Genomic DNA, 21,060 nt, shown 5'->3' on the forward strand with positions numbered 1-21,060 from the left:
CAGAAATGCGTAATTCATGCGATATAGTGTTTCATGAGAGTTCAACTGGGAAAAAGTTTTGCCTCGGGGTGACGCATGCAACGATTTATTTTTAATTGATAAAAGCCAACGTACTGAAGAAAAATTTAAAAATTGTTGAATTAAGGATGCAAGTAATCTCTTTTACAATGCAGAAAATGCCTCGAGCTTGGAATAATAAGAAGCCAAAATGCACAGTTTGCTTTCTTTTGCTGAGCGTTTTTTTTTGTAATGCTTAACACAAAGACTGAATATTTTAAAACAAGCTGATTTTCGCAGCTCCTTTTAATGTACTAAGAAACTAACATCTCAAGCTATTCAGTATCAAAAGTGAAAACATTGTTTTTCAGATCTTCTGCTCAAGTAGTTTCTTTTCATAAACGTTTTGCACTTAGTTTCAGAAACGTTTAAAAATGCTTTTTAACGCTGTGACAACTATTTTAAAACGTTTATGCAACGTTTAAGAGTTACTTGTGCTACCTTTTTTTTTTGAGCGAAAATGTCCTCTACCGCATGATGAAGCGACCCAGCTATGCTATGTGATTCTGAACCGTCTCTATGTATTTCAATTTTGTCCATCTTACTCTTACAGTTTTGGCTATTTTTAATGAAACACCCTGTACGAACATAAAGTATCTGTGTCTTCAAAATCAGATCTCACTCTCACATTTGCCGACACAAATGATTACCTTTATCTTTACTAATAATAAAACTGAAAGTCTCTCTGTCTGTCTGGATATCTGGATCTCTGTGACGCGCATAGCGCCTAGATCGTTCAAAGCTACATAGTTTGTAGCATGGGGGTGTGCACCTCGAAGCGATTTTTCAAAAATTCGATTTTGTTCCTTTTCTATTCCAATTTTAAGAAAGTTTTACCGAGCAAATTATCACGACGTGGAAAAGTAAATTACCAAATTATCATAACGTGGAATCGTAACATGGCAAGCAAATGAACATAGCCAATTGGCGAGAAATTCATCATCCATTACAGTAAACTCCCGATTATCGGCGGTCGGATTATCCGCAGGTCTTTTAAGAATTTTTTTTTCTTCAACGGTGGTGACTTATGATTATGCTATTGTTTGTTTTTAGCTTTTTCCTATATTTTTTACAATCAATGTTATTGATTTTAGCTAAAACTTTTCTGTATGTGTAGTGTTTGTAGCTATAACGTTTCTGTAGTTTTATTCCTATTTTTTAGCTATTGCATACACCGGTATCGATTTTTGCCTATATTTCGGATTATCAGCGGTTTCGCTTATCCGCGGTTACCATGCCATCCTAACCCGCTGATAATCGAGAGTTTACTGTATTTGTAAATATACATGAGAATCAAATGGCCTTTTAATGTTCTACTACGGGTAAAGCCGTGTGGGTACAATTAGTTTATTATTAAGTACGAATTGGTGTTTTATTTATTTTTTGTTCAAGAAATTTTTTTGTAGTTTTCTCTATTTCTTGATTGGGCTGTACTCGTATTGGTGTAATTTTCACACCTAATGTTATTATCTCTGCGCAAAGACAGTAAGTTTGCAAGCACAACTTTTTTTTTGCAATTTTGTGGGTCATAATCTTGTTTTCTCACATCTAGCTTCTGCACAAAGGTAAACGCTTACTTCTGACAACGTTCTTACTTTACAAATCACAATATACAGTCGGTAGGGCTGAAGAATTCGTCAAAACTTATGACCGGGGCCGAACGGTATCCATTCACTCCGCGAATGGTATTTTCTGCGTTCCTTTTGCACCCTTGGAACAAACTGAGACAGCTTTCGTTTCGCGTCGGTGTGCCGAGGTGGGATGGGAAGCCGTCTTCAAAATCGCTCAGGAAAGAAGTGTCTCTGGAGAGCCAGCTCACAGAGATTGGTGGACTTGGGGAGGCCCTTGGTTGAAAGGTGGCGCTGCTTTCGTTAGAGCATTGCTTTCCGATAAGCCAGTATGTCCGCATTTCTCCTTTTCCCTAAATGGTAAAAAGATTTAGTTCAAATATCGATTGAAAGATAAAGTAATGTCTGGTTCTGATAAAAAGATGATTAAATTTGAATGAACCCATAGGGTTGGGTGTCAGAATTCTGATTGGCGCAACGCCAATATTCGTTATCGGCAACGCTAGCCGGTTGTTATCACCCTACTTTTACAAATAGAAGTCAACTTATCAGAGTCAAACCATATTCTACCAAAGATAAATGAATCAATAAATTAAGTACACTTTTTAAAAATCCGTTACTTGTTTTTGAGTCAAGATGATGTTTCAATCTTTAATCAATTCAACATTACTGTTTTTGAATTTAAAAGTATTCGTTTACTCGCGCTTCAGAACCAGGTCTGAGAAATTGGAGGGAAAAGGACCGACACCAGCTCTGACTCCGACTCTGGGAATTTTAGAGCCTCCGACTTCGACAGCATTGGCAGAGTTGCGGGCTTATAAGGAAAATTATCAACCCCGCCTCCAACTCTTGGAATTTTGCACCTTCGACTCCACGACTCCGTCTCCTTGCTCAGAACATAGTTTTAGAATTGAAAAGTAAAATTAGTACGGTTTAGTCTCTAACGATAGCACAAACGTTAGAGCGGACTCCACTAAAAAGGGATTTTTTTCCTTCATATTATTGAAACTAAATCATAGTCAATTTTGTGTTATTTTATGAATAAATTGCATTTCTAGACATGGAAATAGATCAATTTACAATGATTACTCATATCAACATTCAAAATGTTAAACGGAAAAAAGTCTTGATTTTCAGCTTAAATCCACGTTTTAATACAGACCAATGGCAATGTTGTAGTCCTCCTTTTATGATTGTCTTGAAAACTTATTATCTGAGTAAGGTTTTCACAACTGAAGAAAAGAACCGTTTTTTTTAAAGTTACCTGTATACTGCCCACGTGTTTGGACCTCCTTTTTTTTTTTGATAATGTTGCCAACTTTACGAACATTGGCACCATTATTAAGTATGAAATATCGATACAAATACAAGAGAACACAACACAAGAAACACAATTTGAGTCATAGTAGTAGCTTTTGATGAACGAAATTGCGTATTAACGCCAATATCGGTTACAACTTGACCTAAAATTTTATGAAGGTCAAACGGCGAGAAAGTTAACTTAAACAAATAAAAGATGCTTTAATAATAATAACAAAGCTATTTCTTAGACAAAATCAGTAATAAGTTAATAGAATTTGGCTTCCTCTAGTCTCGATCTATTGGCGTCTTTGGTTTCATGGTACCATTGAACAGGTAAGTGTCGAATGTAACCTTACTTCTAACACATATTTTTCAGTTATAAATACATTTTATAATACGACTAAATGCATCTGTAAATATCCGTTAAAAATAATAAATTTAATTCCCTTACTTTGATTTGGATTAGTCCTCTCTCTTGCAAGACATATCCACCTATTTTATCTAGAATCTGCTTACATGCTTCACTGACATGAATCTTCATGGCTAGAAATGGAAAAAAAAAGTGAATTTTTGTCGTCTCGCAGCGATTATATTAATCGTACAAATGGTCGTCATTTTCTTTACAACATTTTGACAAAATGCAAACTTGGATCAACGAAAATCAAAACAGAACAACTTATCCGATAAAATTCATTTTCTTTAATGGTTGCTTTTACTTTGTTCTAGGTTCCTTCTACATACACGAAATAAAATATAAATGGCACATTCTAAAACTTCACAAAACATTTTAGAGTGTTAAACGGAAAACGTAATTTTGCTTGAATTCTTTATCGGAGTGGAAGAAATAATTTCTGTTTTCTGTGCCATTCTGCCATTCTAAAGTTCAATCTATTGAACAAACATTTATTTCCAGAAAACTTTTCGATTTTATTTGATATCATAGAGCACTTCTCATCTTAAAATAAAATTCTTTTTCTTGAAAAGCAATAAAGCGAATGAGATCTTGCTCATTTGAACTCCCACGTGACCTCTGAACGATATTCGATGATCAAAAATATAAATGACTCGAAATAAAACATTCTAAAGATTTCGTCGGTAAACTCGTTTTTGACGAGATGAAATGATGAAGAATGTTATAACTATCGCACTTTTTTTTCACGGTTTGGAAATGAATTCTGAAAAGTTTCAAGTCGGTCCCAATTTTTGGAAAATTTTAGAAAGATATTGGCAAATACATTTTCAATTTGAAATAGCATGGAAATTTCTTTTGAAAAGAAGTTGGATAGGGTTTTAGCTGTTTTCGTATTAATCACTGTCAACTTTGCTTACAGAATGGTAAACGCAAATGGTAAATATATGTCGATGAAGGAAGGAAACAGAATATTGCAACTGCAATAGGTTCATTCTTAACCTATTTTCCACGAGAGTATTTTTCTCACCTCTTTGTTTCTTTCTTTTTTTTTTCTTCGTTAACTTAAGTAGAAGAGTCATGAACGATTTGACCCGCTTTTTACTAGATAATTTTTGAGCAATTACGAATTGTTTACTATCCTCACTTTACTAAAGTTGATGTTGCTCTGATTTTTCAGATTACCATGGAGACGGTTGCTTTTAATATTTATTTATTTAGCGACATTTTCGTCGCCATAGTTACAAATTGTCTGCGGTATGATTTTATTCATACTTTTTGCAGGGTTTAGCTCATGCAGACTTTGCATTAAAAAAAGGGGTTTTTTGTGTAAAATTATGTTTTTTCAGGAAAATATAGATGAATTTAAGCAGCTACACTTCACCTAAATACAAAATTTCCAGATTATTTACTTCCATCATTTAAGGCTGATGAGAAATGAAAATACATTACGTTATACGCAGTAACTTCTCTTTATGGTAGGTGTACTGGTGGATATCGGTCATAAAATGTTTTTTTAATACCACATCCTAACCACCATTTCGTTTATTATAGATGTGCCTGGTGTTACCTATTCTAGAAAATCACCAGTCATAATATGACGGGTGCGATTCTCTTCTCCATTTCCATTCCATTCCTTTTGTAGAAACAAGAAACTCAACGAGTAGGGTCCTATCACAATTCGTAATTGCAAAAAAAAAAAAAAAAAAAAATGAAAATTAACTTGAATTCTGAAATTTTGAATTCAAATTATGTTTTTCGCAATCACGAGTTGCGACAGGACCCTGCTCATTGGGGGCTATTGTTTCTAGAAACGGCTCATGTTCCCCCAAGCCTATCCCTCCTCCTGGACGGTTATGTGTGTATAGTTTTGTGTATGCGTGTGTGTAGACCTGTTTGCATGCACGTAGACGTATGTGTATGTGTGTAAAGACTTGCGTATGAGCGTGCGTAGGACATGGACGCCATCGACCAGGAGAAACTGATTCCAGGAGGCAGTGCTCAGAGCCGCGCATGCAGAGGTCAGTGGTGCTGGTGTGCCTGGTCCAAGTTGAAAAAGGAACCAAACGCCAAGGACGGTGAAATGAAAGCAATAAGCAATCGTGATTGCTCAAAAAAAAAAAAAAAAAAAAAAAAAAAAAAAAAAACTAAAAAAAAAAAAATAAATTGAATTCAAGGCGTCAAAATTAAAATGATTTTATTTTTTTCTCTTGTCTAACGAAATAGTAAAAATCTAATCATGGTTTCGCAGCAGCCAATGAAATCATTGCCCCATTATGATGTTAAAAAATCACACATGTTAAATTTCAGTTTTGAAATTTATATAAGTTTAAAAATAGATCTAACGCTATAGTTTACAATTGATGAAAATAAAACTGGAGCATCACTTTTTTTTGAAATTCATTGCACAATATTTTTGCAAACTGAATATATTTTGCTACTTCACTTTACTCCACATTCCTCCCCCCTCTTTTTGAACATTAATCTAAATACCTAATCAGTTCACTTTATTTTCACGGGCGATACTGCCGTTTGCGATTTAGAAAAAAATCTGTATAATTAGTTGATTTCGTGGAAACTAGAATCCGTTTTCAAAAACTGAAAGTAATAGGACCACAAGAAGTTAAAAAGAGGTGGGGCAGCAAATCCCGCCTCTCCCCTTGTTGGGTATGTCTTATTGCACATGATCGACAGGGTGAATTGAGAAGTTACAGAACGATACAAACGCTATTCGGTTGTAATTTTAAAATAAAATACATCAAGGTTCTTTCTTTTTGTATAAATACGAAAATCCACGGCACACAGGGTTAATTGTCGGGGCGCATCAGTGTGCCGCGGCACACCGGTTGCGAAGCCCTGCACTACAGGACAAAATTGTAAAAGATACATTTTCTGCAATGGAGCCATCAACATGTTTTGACGTTGAATTAACACAAAAATTTAATTTAACATAAGTATCCAGAAGCTACCGAAACGTGCTTAAAGTAGGGGAAGGTGGTTTAAAATGATGTTGCGGAAAAATAATTCACATATATTTTCTTTTAAACAGGGAGTTCTACCCGCCGGGTAACACATAAAATAGTTGTGGCATAAAAAGAAGAAGAAATGGCGATACTCAAGTGATTGCTGCATTACGCGTCTGAATAAAAATACCTGCAAATTTAGTTTTCATAATATCTGTTATAAGGCAAGATTTAACATTCCTGTTTATTTAGACAAGCAACTTTTTATGTACAGAAATAAGACTTGGTGTGCCCAATGGAGTTTGTTCTTTTAATTTTTTGCATACATACAATTATAATCAGGGGACGTGGGAGCGTCCCGCCTCGCCAAGGAAACCAAACGTCAGCATCCAAAAGAAGCAAATCCAACCGCCAAAGACGAAAGAAAATAAAAGCGACCAAGAATCACGGGACACGGGAGCGTCCCGCCTCGCCAAGGAAACCAAACGTCAGCATCCAAAAGAAGCAAATCCACCGCCAAAGACGAAAGAAAATAAAAGCGACAAAGAACAAGATTACACGACAGAACAAGTTGGGGTTTTTTGGGTTTTTCACCCCTCTGTATCTCAGCCCCATGAAGACCCCCGGAGTTGATTTTTGGTACACTCAATCTCTAGTGGCCCCTGACGCCATAAACCAAAATACAATCCCCTGGACATCAGGGGGAGGAGGTATTAAAGTTATAAAATTGCTGTTCAAAAAAGTTTTCGTTTTCTTTGACAGGGCTACAGCCCAAACGAAAAAAAGGAATCAAGCTGAAATTTCTCACACACATTCCTTGTGCCCTACTGATGTGCCTTTTGTGCCATTTGACCCCCTCCCCTTCCCCCTTCGTTTTTACCCACCAAATTGTACCTTCCCGGGGTTCTATCACAGCGCCCCGGGGGGCTACGCTAATGATATACATATTCTTGGGGGGCCGCTGAGTACATATACAAAAATTCAACCCCCAGGGACATCATGGGCCGGAGTAATTGAAGTTTGAAAATCACCAATTTTCCCTAAATTCTTATGTACTTACTCTCAGCTCATACGGTTTGTTTATCTCGGACTGCAATTGCAAGGTTAGAACAGATCTAACAGTTATTCCAAAGTTGTCTTAGGAAATGAAATTCAATCAAGACTAAAACATATCCAACAGTTGCAACTAGACGTTAAGTCGCGGATATCACAAATTTGCCACAGCGACTGCGCATGCGCGCAGACTTAGCTCATTGGGCTTTCTGTTTTCAGATTCTATGTTGTTTGTTTATACTTAAGCAGAGAAACAAATTAATGAATGAGATTAGAATGCTGTCCCCCCCCCCCCCCCCCCAAAGTTTTGCCGATACGAAATTTCCTACTACCTGTTTTTGATGTATTTATGGAGGGAAGAAATTTTAAATGTCGGCGCGAAATTTGGTAAAACCGTTACAATATTTTACGTGACAAATTATATGAAACTGTACGCATATGAATACGGCAGATATAACTTTTTAATTGAAAGCGAAAAATAGCACTTTTTTATTGGTTTGCTTATTTTCTAAATTAATGGATTTTTCACAAACAACACATAATGCATTGAAAATATATGAAATACGTGTGTGGATATCCGTGCTTTGCAGTAATTTGTTAGCTGAAAAATTTTTTGCAATTTAAGCAAGACTTTTAATGAGCTTAGTCCGCGCGCAACATGCGCTTTCGCTATGGCAAATTTGGGACATCTGCGATTTGACATCGAGTAAAGTTGTATAGACCTTCTGACACATTCAAATTTAAAATATTTAATGGCTTATTTTTTTTTTTCGCTTGGTGATAACATGCGTTATTTCGTTTTTTAAATGAACTTTTAAACAAAACTAGGTATTAAACAAGACAAAGACTTCTATCAAGAAAAAGATAAATCACCAAACAATTAAAATTATCCCATAAAACGTAAAATAATCCACGAATTAAGAAAAAATGTAATTAAACGAAAAGTGAAAAGCTAGATTAAAATAGCCCTCAAGCTGTAAAACATTTAAAGAAACCTTCATGAAAATGTTGAATAATCTGTCAAATAAAGAAACTGTAATAGAGTTTATTGCGAAGATGTAAAATACTCGAAAACAATATAATTAAAATATAGTATTTTATTATCCAAGAAGGTTTCTTTGTAACAGAAAGGATACAAGGATTGCAATAAAATTTAAATCGCCCAATTTTTGCAAAATGAACATAGAATCTTAATAGTCAGAAAATAACTTGACGTAAAATTAGGCTAGCCATTATTGTTCCTTAAAAACACAAAACAGCGTTGTTTCCATTGAGAAATTTATGACTTAAAGTTCTCAGTTCTAAAAATACAGACAAAGTAATAATATCAATGCAAAAAGATGTGATATCTCATCAAAAACAACCCTGTTGTAAAAATTTCCACGCGAAGAAAACCTTTAACTTCTCCGCACAAAAAAGAAAACCTGCATCCTAAACCCAAAAACCCTCAGCCATAAAAAGTTTGCCCGCCAAATATCTGCCAAACTATCATCCTCCCTTTTCTCCTTTTTCATCACAGCTACTTCCATTAGAACCTCATCCCATCTTCAACTCCTCAGAAATATGGATAGATCTTTTAAATTGTTTATCTTGTGTGGCGGGAAGCTTTTCAAAGTGAAGTGGTTGCTTGGTGAGCAAAAAGCTTCTCGCCAAACAAGATAAACAATTTAAAAGATCTATCCATATTTCTGAGGAGTTGAAGGTGGGAGGAGGTTCTAATGGAAGTAGCTGTGATGAAAAAGGAGAAGAGGGAGGATGATAGTTTGGCAGATACTTGGCGGGCAAACTTTTTATGGCTGAGGGTTTTTGGGTTTAGGATGCAGGTTTTCTTTTTTGAGCGGAAAAGTTAAAGGTTTTCTTGGCGGGGAAATTTTTACAACAGGGTTGTTTTTGATGAGATTATTTTTACACGAAGAATCATTTTGCCTTCTGGTGAAAAACCGTGCATTTTCAGAGCGTGCATCTCTATTGATACATCATACGTGCAAATTTCACAAAGAACAAAAGTTCGATAAGCTATCGAAAAATTCGATTTTCATTTTGTGAACAGCTGAAGAACATTTCAATCGCAGTTTTTTTTTTTTTTTAACTGTAATAAAATTTACCTTCTCCACTAGATTCCATTCTTGATGCCGTGTTTACTGTGTCTCCAAACAAACAGTACCTCGGCATTTTGAGGCCAACGACACCAGCTACACATGGACCTAGTAACCAACAAAGTGTTAATTAGTACAGCTATGAAAATTGACCTTGAAAAAAATCCTGTAACCGTAGGATTCTTTTTTCCAAAACGTAAACATAAATAACTTTAACCAAACCCTAATATTTTCTTTTAACCACTTAAAATTGACGTATTATTAGTGCTTGGCTTTATTTGTTTCTTTTTAAAAATATAACTGATATTTCATTTTATTCTTTTACGTTGATTTTTGATCATGAAATAAGCAGTTTATATTATATGGTTGCGGTGTCTGAACCGTTTTCCGCTAATATCTTTTGCTCTGCTGGTCAGTGGAATAAAATGTGTAACCCAACTGCTTTTACTCGTAAAAACTCATTTATGGTATAAAAATTAGTGTTTCTATTCAAAATCTCAAACTTTGTGTTCATTTTACTTTATGGCCCTTTATCAACACTCACGTAGTTGCAAAGCTTCACTTGATACGCGTCTTATAGAGAAACGCGTGTATATTAAGACGCGTATCAAAGATGCACGCAAGTGCCCCTAAACACTATTCTGATTTTTAGCAATGATTTCCTTGTTTCTGTTGAATCCCCACTATAAAATCAAAAACTTACCCGAGTTTATGCCTATTCTGAGACTGAGTCTTTCTCTCGGCCTGTGCCTGATTTTGAAGGTATGGATGGCCTCTAGCAGCCTGAGGGCAAGCGATGCAATCTCTCCAGCGTGTCGTTTGCCATTCCTGATGGGCAGACCGCTCACCACCATATAAGCGTCGCCAATCGTTTCCACTTTGTACACGTCAAAGTGGCCGATGATTGAATCGAAGCAAGTGTATAAGTCGTTCAGCAGATCTACTACCTAAACGAAACAGAGAAATGCACAGCACATTATTAAAATAAAATGATATTTTTATGAGAATGAAGAACTAAGGAGCTGCCCATAACTGATGTGACACTTTGTTGAGCATTTTACCCTCTCCCACTTATCATGACCGCGCCTCCCTTCGTCACATTTCACGCTACCTTTTATAAGGTGTTCTCATAAAAAAGAATAGCGTCATGTCGCACTCTTTGCTGCTACTGTCTCACTCCCCCTTGTCCCAAACCGTCACAATTTCACGAGCACACCTCCCCCCTCCAAGTGTGACATCATACACGTAGACAGCCCCAAACAAAAAACAACGATAACTCTTAGCACTTTTACAAAGGAAGTGAAACGGCTTTTCCGCAGGGTTAATCTGAAAATGGGGAAAATTGATTTCACCCGTTTCGCTTTCCAATTGCTAAGGAGTAAGTAAAAAATTTCCCTGCATGGTGAATTTTTCTTATATGACCTGCAATGAGTCGGCTTTTTGGTCAATGTAAATGGCCTCCTTATTAGGTTTCTGAACCGGTTGTAGTATCATTTTGGTTTAGTAGTGGTTAGGATTATAGTTTTTACTGGAGTCACGATTGTTACGACATTCGGGGAGAAAAGTTCCTAATAGGGTATTTTTGTGCGATCTATAGGGTGCGGAGAAAGTTCCCACAATTTTATTAGCTATTTCAATAGGCTGTAACTAACACATAATTCAACAAATCAACAAGTTAAAGCAACAAAAACTCTTTATTGAAACAATACTAATAACATTAAACAAAAAAATTATAACAATTCCTCAAAATTGGCTCCTTGGGCTTCAATACATTTACGGAGTCGCAGTCTGAAATTGCCGACGATGCTCGCACACGCATCCATCGTTCTCTCATTCCAGGCACGCCTCAGAGCCGTTTTGAGCATGTCAACCGTGGCGTATCGTTTTCCCGAGATTTTTTCCTATGATTGACTACACCGAATAATATACCGGATTGAGGTCCGGTGAGTTAGGGGGCGAATATCCGTGCCCCAAAAACCTGGAAACAGATCTTCGCAGATGGCAATCGTCGATCGGGCCGAATGCGCAGGAGCCCAGTCTTGTTGGAGTGTGAATCCATCTTGGTCAAAGTGTTCTGTTGCCCATGGCCGCAGTACATTGCATAGAACCCGCTGCTGATAGCTCGCAGCATTAATTTTGACGTTTCTGTCAATGAAAACAAGCGGCGTCTTCCCAGTGGCACAAATGCCAGCCAAGACCATTACGGAGCCTGGAAAGTGACTGTGTCCAATGATTTTTGCAGCAACGGTCTTCTTCTGACCCTTCTTAAGCAGTTGGCGATGATTTTGACGGTTACGTGTGGACTCGATGGTGAAGATCTTCTCATCGGTAAAGAGAACCTTCGAAAGGCGAGCACCAGCGGTCAAGCGAAGCATCCGTCGAGCTTTTATCAATCTTTTCTACTTCATTGTATCATTGAGGAAGTGATTGATCTTATAAGAACGAAGTCCCAACTTGTTTTTCACAATGGTTCGGACGCTTTTTTCGCTGATCTCCAGTTCTTTGGCCATCTTTCGCATTGAGTGGCTCTGGATTGCGACGGATGCGACAGCGGATCTTCTGCACATTCGCTGGAGTCGTTGTAGTGGTTGGACGACCACTCCGTGGACGGTCGGCAGTCTCTCCAGTCTCCTTGTAGCGTTTCACAGCGTCATAGACTGTTTTACTCTTGAATCCAGTCGTTCGAATAATATCGGTTGTTTTCATTCCCTTCTTGTGTAATCCAACGAGAGTAACACGTACATTTTCACGATTCATAGCTCACTAACTCAATGAACTAACAAAGAACTGATTAAACCTCAAATACTTTTAATGCTTATACACAATATGTGCCAAATAAATAGTCAACATAGGATTTTAACGCTAAAAAAACGTTTTAAACAAAATTGTGGGAACTTTCTCCGCACCCTGTATGTAGCTTTTTTTCCTTCAAATATTAGCAAGCATCTCTTTTTACATGAATCATATCAGGCAGTCTGGTTATCATATCCAGAGACTTAAGTTTTTAGAACTCATCAGTCTGGATTTGCAAATAACCGTTTCAGTGAGATGTCATCTCATTGAAGCTGAGATTGCCAACAAACTGGTAGATAAAGTAAATTTATCTTATCAACGAGCTTCAGCAGCATGGTGTGGTTCGACTTGCAAATTGAAGGCAAAGATTGGATATTTCGTAGTAAGTTACCGCCCCTAAGCCAGGGCTAAGGCAGAACTACATGCAATATACCGGCCCTCCCGGTTATCACGTCCAGAGACTGCAGTTTCCTTATTTTTAGGATTCATTAATCTGGATTCATGAGTCGAAACGCGCCATGTTGCGGCCGCTCGCTTGTGAGATAAATTTATTTTATCTACCAGTTTGTTAGCAATCTCATCTTCAATAAGATGACATCTGCCTCCTTTCGGGTATTCACTATTCTAGACTGGTGAATCCGTAACAAGGACAAAACTGCAGTCTCTGGATGTGATAACTGGGCTGTCTGGTATATTAAGGGCCGCGGTGGGGGGGGGGGGGGTGATCGGTAAGGCGTCGGAATTGTGACCGGAGGGTCCCAAGCAGGGGCGGCAAATAGGGGGTGCGAGAGGGGGCGGTTGCACCCCCAAATTTTTCACTAAGAATAATATAAAATGGTAAAATTCAATTTAGATAACTTAGAAAATCATTTGCCTGAATTTTCAGAACAGAAAAAACTGATGGAGGATAAGTGTTTGCCTTAACTAAAAAAGTAATCTCTTCATATGGGTTAAATATTTCAAAATTGAGTAATCTATGTTATGATGGAGCATCTTGTATGAGATACCCGTACAGTGTAGAGTCTGTGCAATTTTTACGAGTAAACTCCATGTCATTTTACATAAATTTTTATGCTCATATTATAACTTAATGTTCAGCTAGTAAGTGTTCATTGACGCCATGTACTAGAAAACATTTTAGCAACTCGGTGTATCATATGCTTTCATGGGAACTTTTTGTAAAGATATGCTATTTTTGAAAAACATCTCACATCAAAAAATACTTTCACATCAACAAATGTATCTTGAGGCTCTTTATTTGACAATCTCTGAGTGACACAAGCTGGTCTTCAAGAGTTATAAAAGCCTCCTGGAAGAATTACTGGAAAGCGACCTTTTCATTGATAAAAAATTTGATGTCATTTTAATATGTATGCCTTTGTCTGAATTTTTTGTTTACTTTATTTATACTGCGGAGCGCTTTTTTGATAAATGCTATACTCTATAATAAAAATTTTAATTCGCTAATCTTAATTCTTGAATTGACAATTGAAACTCTTAGTAATTTTCGCATTAATGCATACTTGAACCAGGTGTGGAACTTTGTGACAGAACTTTTCGTAACAGTTTTTAATGTATGCCAATGAAGAGGTGACAAAACCCAGATGAAGTTTCAGTCAAAATATTAAATCAATATTTTGAATAAACTGATCAATTCAGTTTCTCAAGAAATTGAGACAGGATTTAATGAGATATATTTATTATTGGTCTTAACTTCAATATTATGTAGGTCGGTTATAGAAAGCGAAAAAGAAAATATTACACTTATAAGTAATAGCATGAGGGAAGAGGAATTGTTTTGTGGATTGTGATTATACTTTTTAATGACACAAAATAAATACTAGCCTATTTAAAAAGCTTTCTTGGTTATTTTAAAGAGAGGAATCTAAAGGAAATGTGCTTTTTTGACATAACTTTCTTGCTTCCATTGTTTTTTGACTGTTTCAATCAGGTCAGTCATTTGAAAGATGACTTCCGTGATTAAATTGAAAAACCGATGTAAATAACGCACAAATTTACACGAAAATACAGCATATAGCTATTTCAAGGCTACAAAAATGGAGCCTCTTCATCGGTGTAAAAAACTACGCACACAACCAGAAAGTTGTAGGAGAACTGAACGTCAACCAATTTTGACTTTCGTGTCTCAGGAGGTTAGAGAATTCCCTTCGAAGCGCAATGAGGCAAAGCAAGACCTTCCTCTTTAGCTATACTGGCAATAAATTAAGACATTGGATATTGATTAACTATAGTTACAAAATTTTCTGTTCTTCCTGACTCCAAAAATAGCAGATTAAAACTTTACTAAAAAATAAAAACTAGTACCGAGATATTTTTTGAGATAACTTATAACAAAATGAATTTAATGCTTCGGTCGAAAAAATTTTAATTGTTCTATACAAACCTAATTATTCTTAACATTAAAACCATTTAATTATCAGTTCTTGTTAAACAATATGTATTTTATACCGTTCTGAGGAAATTCATGTTCAAGAAACTCGACCCCCCAAACGAAATGCTGAAATGCCGCCCCTGGTCCCAAGTTTGATCCTAGCCAGTCGAAGATCCACCGTCTCCATTACTGATGACTGGGGGACGTTAAATATGCTCGTGGTCACAAAATCCTTCAAGTGAAACGATACCTCTCTGGATGCTGGACCAGGGATTGCTCAGTTTCTGGTCTGGATCAAAAAATCAGAGTTGTCTTCAGGGTCCCATCCCAACTGGTTAAACCACAAATAGTGGTAGGTATGGGGGATCCTGGAGTGAAAAGTGTCTAGTTTATTTTGCATGTAGTTCGGCCTTAGCCCTGTCTTAGGGGCGGTAACTTACTGCTAAGCATCTCTTTTTGTTCTAATTGATTTGTCTCGTGCATCTTTTGCTTAAAATAACCCCATTCTACCCTATAATTAATTCCATTTGTCCTAATTTGCACCTTTCAGTCCTTGAAAACATCAATATGGTTAAAACAAATTTGATGGGAAATATATTTCTTACAGCTTTAGAAAAGGTTAGTTGGTTTCAAGAAGACCGATTTGAAAATTCGATAATACTACACATAAAATACATATTTTTATTTTGCTAATTATTATTTTTTAAATCGTTAATGCTGTCGGGGGGATGGTAGTATGTAAGCATACAATCCAAATTCCAAATAATTTTATTTTTTGAGGAAAAAGCTTAATCTAACAAAATATAAGAACAAAGTAGGTACATTTAAATGATTTAGACACTAAAGGGTACATAACACTTTAAATAAAATTTGATTAAAAATTATCTTAGAAAGAATTATCCAAAAGTTTATAATGATTATATTTTACATTAAGTCAAAAAAATGTAATATTAAAATTTGAAAAACATTTTTAAACGGAATATCTTCATTTTTTGCAAGAATCATATTTTTAATCCTTTCAGATCTAAATTTCACCAGTTGTTTTCATTCAAGACTATTGATACTATTTCATTACTCTCTTCAATGTGGCTATGAGTTCAGCTTTGTTAACGGGCTCTAGGTCTTGAACCTTTTTCTTTAGACTTGACGATGCCAGAAATTTTGAATGGTATTGAGATCGGTAGAGTTGCTTGGTCAGTTTAATGCTGAAATCCTTTTTTCTGCTTAAAATCTGCGAGTCGATAAAGAGATGTGACAAGGAACGGAATCTTGCAGAAAGATAAACGTGTCACTGAATGTGTCCCTGCTGTGCCTCAGAAGAGAGTATCATGCAGTAATCCGGCATATCTTGATAAACAGCGGAATGAACATTGTTTTAAGATACATACAACAGTCCAGTTCCAACAACTCTCATGTCTCTCCATACCATCAGTGGCGGATACAGCCGGCGGGCAACCGGGCATTTGCCCGGTGGGCCGGTCATGTTTGGGCCGCTCAGTTGCCCTGTCTACAAACAACAAAATGTAAATACCGATACGTAAATTCTCTAGCTTCAATCCCTCTTAATGCATAGGCTCAAGCCCGCGCCGCGGGTGGAGGGGGCAAGGCCGGCGCCAAGAGGGCCGGGGGGGGGGATGCTACATCATCTCAGTTTTTCAGAAATGGGCCGCCAATTTCATTTTAGTAATGCAATATAAAACAGGGAAACGTTGGCAGTATTAAAAAGTTAAAATACTTTTGCCCAATTGTCAGTTTGAGTTATGAAAGACAATTCACATTTACTTTACTTATGAATGACAATTAAGAATTGTTATGAATTGTATTTCATAACAATTGCAATAAAAGTGACATTTTCCAATAAAGTTTTAACATAAAATGAAATCTTAAAACACAATTTAGAGCATCCAAAATACTATATTACTAAGACTATTCAAGTAAAGACCCCCGAAACGTGCTTTTCTAACTTTTTTTTTTTACAAAAAATGAATTTCTAATTTCCCTCAGCATCCCTCGAAGGATACTGAGGGAAATTCTACCATTTACCTTACCTATTTTTTTAAATAAAAAATATCATCTTGAAAATCAGAGTTCAAGTGCAGAAAAATACACAGGCCCCCGGAATATGGTTTAACTAGGAGAAAAACAATACAGCGAGAGATATTGAAAATACTGAAATAAATAGTCACACCAGCGTTCTAAGTGTTTGAATGTGAAACAAAACTTTATCAAGAGGTGAAGAAGACTATGAAATTAAAATAAAATGTAAAGTGGGAAAAAAAAAAGGCCTAAGATCATTTAAGGCCATTAAAGGCCAAGGTTAATTAAGGTCACCGAAGCACCAGGTCAGTTCAAAAAAAGTTTTTTTTTTTTTACCTGCTGCCGCAGATAGCTTGCATTTCAAGCAAATAAAAAAACTAGTTTGAAATTGAAAATTTTACTATGGAAAATCCAAGTTCAATTGGTTTGGAAAGAGAAAACTGTAGGATGGTGATTCTTGTTTTTTTTTTAAATCTGAAGTTAAAATAAATAAATAAATAAAGATTGGAGCGTAGGCAAAAGGAGGTAGGAGAGGGATCCAAAAGCTTATATCTTCCTTTTTAGTCACCAAAGCTAGCCTAAAGTGCGTTTTTAAAACTTTGCTTTTTAGGAATTCTCGGAAAAACGCCCTTAGTTCAACGTCATAAAAGATGGCCCACAACAGCGTAATTGGGGTTTCAGCTTCGAAAAATTTCGAAGAGAGCGTTTCCGGTGTAACCGACGTAGAAACTTCCCCTCCCCATCGTTGAAGAGCGTCAGAAATCAGGGTCGAAAAAATTTCGGAAGTCCCTTGAACATTTTCCCATAACATCATCGAAGTTGGTTTTTTTGAGTTTCAATAAAAAAGAAGGGGGGGGGGGGAGAACCCCCGAATCTCCCTTCCCCCATAAAAACATAATGGAAGAAGAGTTTTTGACCTATTCCCTAAAATTAAATTAAAACCTCAAATTAAATCTAGACACCAAACAATTTTTCTAACTGGCCATAGTCATTTCCGCACTTCGTTTCTCACTTTCAGATTCTATACCAAATAAAAGCTCATGTCATAATGTCATGGACTCCCAGGTACACACCAGACCTTTATATCTTCCACTAACCTCATCTTTTCACATTAAACATAACCCCTCTCTTTTTATTTCCGAAAATCTTCGCACATCTTTCTTTCATCCTCATGAGAATAAATTAATACACACCCTCTTTTCATTCTTATCCAAAAAGGGTTATCTTGTTCAGGGTTTTCAAATTTAAATTATGAACTCATGTAATAAAAAATTACTGGTGTTTCTAAAATTTAATAAATTGTTTTGTTTTCAGTCCCCCCCCCCTTACCCCGAGAGCAGAGTGATTCATATTGTCTACGTTTGGTTTAACACAATTATTTTCATTTAGTGCCAATTTTTGGCTTTTGTGCCATTTATCACGCAGCTTTATAATTATAATCATTCTGCACTTTTAATTTATTGTATTGTACTTCTTACTATGTTTTGTAACATTCAAATTCTAATTGTGACAGGTAACGGGAGTCTCTAAGGAGTATGTATATGCATAACAACACCAAAGACCGTCTACAGTGTTACAATGATAGGATTTAGTTTCGAAAGTTTATACCATCGATCTTCTCTTTTTATTAGCATTACGAAACATGTTTAAAACTCCGTTTTCAAATCTACAGCATCAAAAAATTTTAAGGAAAGACCCCCCCCCCCACTCGTCATCATCAATAAAGCACGTCAGAAATATTTGTTTTCATGCTTCAATTTTGAGAAAAATCTAGGGAGAGCCCTGCCATTACTCCTCCTCCTAAAATCACAGCAGGTCAGTTAAAGTTTCGTTTTTGGAACTAAACTTTTGAACAACTGTCTATGCCCTAGTTTTTATCAAAGAAAGCTTAGAATCACGTTTATAAGACATCAATTTAAGCAAATTCTTGGTGGATGCTGCTCGAATCTAAAACCGCGTTTTCAGTGCTTAGATTTTAAAAATTTCCTGGACGCCTTTTTCCTAACATAATTGAGAACAATATATAAATCCAATTTTGGAGTTTCACTTCCAAAAAATGGCCGGAGGAGGGCCTTCAAACTTCCACTCTCTCTACATCACCGTCAGAGATCATCTAAAATTGCGTTTTTAAGATTACAATTTCAAAAAATTTCCGGGGGAGAAACAACCGGACACCTTATTTCTGACCTAATATTAAACTTACAATTAGGTTTATATTAATAATATTTAATGTAATGACCCTCATAAGCAAGAAAATAAATATACTCTCTTTCTCTCTCTGTATTGATACATGTGTTTGACAGAATTAAGGGGTCAATCCGCCTCCCTAATAACCTTCCTACTCTAACAAAATTATGTTAGAAGAAAAAAATAAAGTGTTATATGTTAAAACGCAGAAAGGATCTGACCCGTTTCTTTTTTTAAAAAAAAGTATTTAATTTTTACGAATGATTGCCTCATATTTAAGGGATATCGTTTCCCAATCGTTTCGTAAAAATTAGTAATAGGAGCTATGGGGCCGCGACATCCTTTATGGTATGCCAGGGCCGATTTCTTGAACCAATCCGCCACTGCATACCATAAAGGATGTCTTTATTTAAGAGAACGTCTTACACAAGTTTTCTCAAGCGCTTCACTATTCTAATGCCAAACTCGAAAACCTCTTTCTTCAACAGATATTTCAAGTAAAAATTCATCACTGAATAAAATACTTTCTCAGACTTATTGCCCCTATATGAGATTCTCTTTGCTCAGGGAGAATTGGGCACATCTCTGCTTCATGTTCATCTTTGGTTTTACTTCGAGGACCCGCAATTGCAACTGCAGTTTGTGCAATTGTCCAAGTGTAGTTATCTTGAATACGATAACTAGATTCTTTCCAACACTTATGGATATAAAAGGCATTCTTAAAACTATTATTTTAGACAATTCAATGTAATTTGCGTTCATCTCTACCAGATGCAAGCTTTCTTCCTCAGTTACTTCGGTTATTTTTTGATTAGTCGATCCTTCTATTTTCCTTTAAAATCTTCGAGAACGTAGATAGTAAATCCTTCATTTAATCCAATATTTACTGTTTTTTTCTGACTTTAAACAATGATACAGTAAGCAATTTTCTTGTTCCGGATTTTATCACGTAACGACCCATTTTCAGCAAAAGAATAAAGAAAATTTTATACTTGTCGTAACCTACGCAGTTAACAGGTATACAAATATTATCGCTACTTTTTAAATTCACATTAAAAGAATTTATTATTCTAATTTTTTGACCTATATAAAACGTCAACATAATTTTCATATTTGTTAACGAACCCTATATTGTTAAAATAATACCTTTAAAATTGCTGAAATTGTTTCATCCATTCATTAATAACATGTTTTACTTTTTTTAGTTAGCCTGCATTCATTTTTCCTGACTCAGTGACAAATTTTGTTTAAACAGCTTTGATATTCTATCTTTTTGAATTTGGGTAGTATATATATATATATATATATATATATATATATATATATATATATATATATATATATATATATATATATATATATATATATAATCGAACATCGCTTTAGGGTTTGAAAACGTGGCGTGCATTCTTAAACCCATTCATCAAGCAATTTTTGAAATCTTTACCTTTGCACGTTTTTCATCCAACGCATGATAGCCAACGTTGTCCCCCCCCCCTCTGCCCAACTCAAAGTTAAATTGTTGTCACTACAGTTACATTTAACGTTGTTTCAGACACCTCAATTATTTAAATGCACCTTTGTGTACTCTCCTTCTTAGGAAAAGCTAGTCTTGTAAACCTACAGCATGTTAATTTCTGAAAAAGTATCCTTTCGCTAGTTCAATTAGCATGCACTTAGTGCATTTTAGTCAAATAAGACATTTTTCTTTGCCATAACTAGCGAACTCAAGTAGAACGAGAAAAGTTTATGCTGTGCAAATGCGTTAAATGGTTAATGACCGCTAATGAAACTAAACTAAATAAAAGAAGGCATCGATGCGCATTAAAATCACCTGTAAGGGAGTGCTCACAGCTGAAAGGGAAGTGAATCCCACAATATCACTGAAGTAAATCGTTACGGAATCGAAACTTTCTGCCTCTACTTTTTCTCCTCTCAGAAGTTGTTCTGCCACAGGTCTGAAAAATAATTAAACAATTAATACGAAACTGGAAGGAAATTGCTTCCGCATTAAGTACAGTAAACTCCTGATTATCCACGGAATAGGGCGGCACGGTAATCGAGGATAATCGAAAACCGCGGATATCCGAATAGGTAAAAAACGATACTACTGTACGCAATAGCTAAAAAATATGAATTACATTCACACATGCATTTAAATTATAGCTAAAAATATTGCTACATTGCATCTACTAACATTGAA

At 35.9% G+C, this 21,060-nt stretch overlaps 1 protein-coding gene across 2 annotated transcripts in view; it reads right to left on the reverse strand.

Annotated features, from left to right (window-relative positions):
• Window positions 1–1,099: 1,099 nt before the first annotated feature.
• LOC129221570 (guanylate cyclase 32E-like) overlaps window positions 1,100–21,060 on the reverse strand; it is a 556,299-nt gene continuing 536,338 nt past the window's right edge. For both annotated transcript variants that reach the window (XM_054856073.1, XM_054856072.1), the window contains exons 19-23: window positions 20,692–20,815; window positions 10,152–10,395; window positions 9,458–9,556; window positions 3,379–3,470; window positions 1,100–1,978 (exon numbers count right to left, since the gene is read on the reverse strand). In XM_054856073.1, coding sequence (XP_054712048.1) covers window positions 1,661–1,978; window positions 3,379–3,470; window positions 9,458–9,556; window positions 10,152–10,395; window positions 20,692–20,815 — 877 coding nt within the window. In that variant the 3' untranslated portion in view covers window positions 1,100–1,660. The remainder of the gene's footprint in view (window positions 1,979–3,378; window positions 3,471–9,457; window positions 9,557–10,151; window positions 10,396–20,691; window positions 20,816–21,060) is intronic.

Source organism: Uloborus diversus, chromosome 4 (genome assembly GCF_026930045.1).
Source record: "Uloborus diversus isolate 005 chromosome 4, Udiv.v.3.1, whole genome shotgun sequence".
Classification (NCBI taxonomy): Eukaryota; Metazoa; Arthropoda; class Arachnida; order Araneae; family Uloboridae; genus Uloborus; species Uloborus diversus.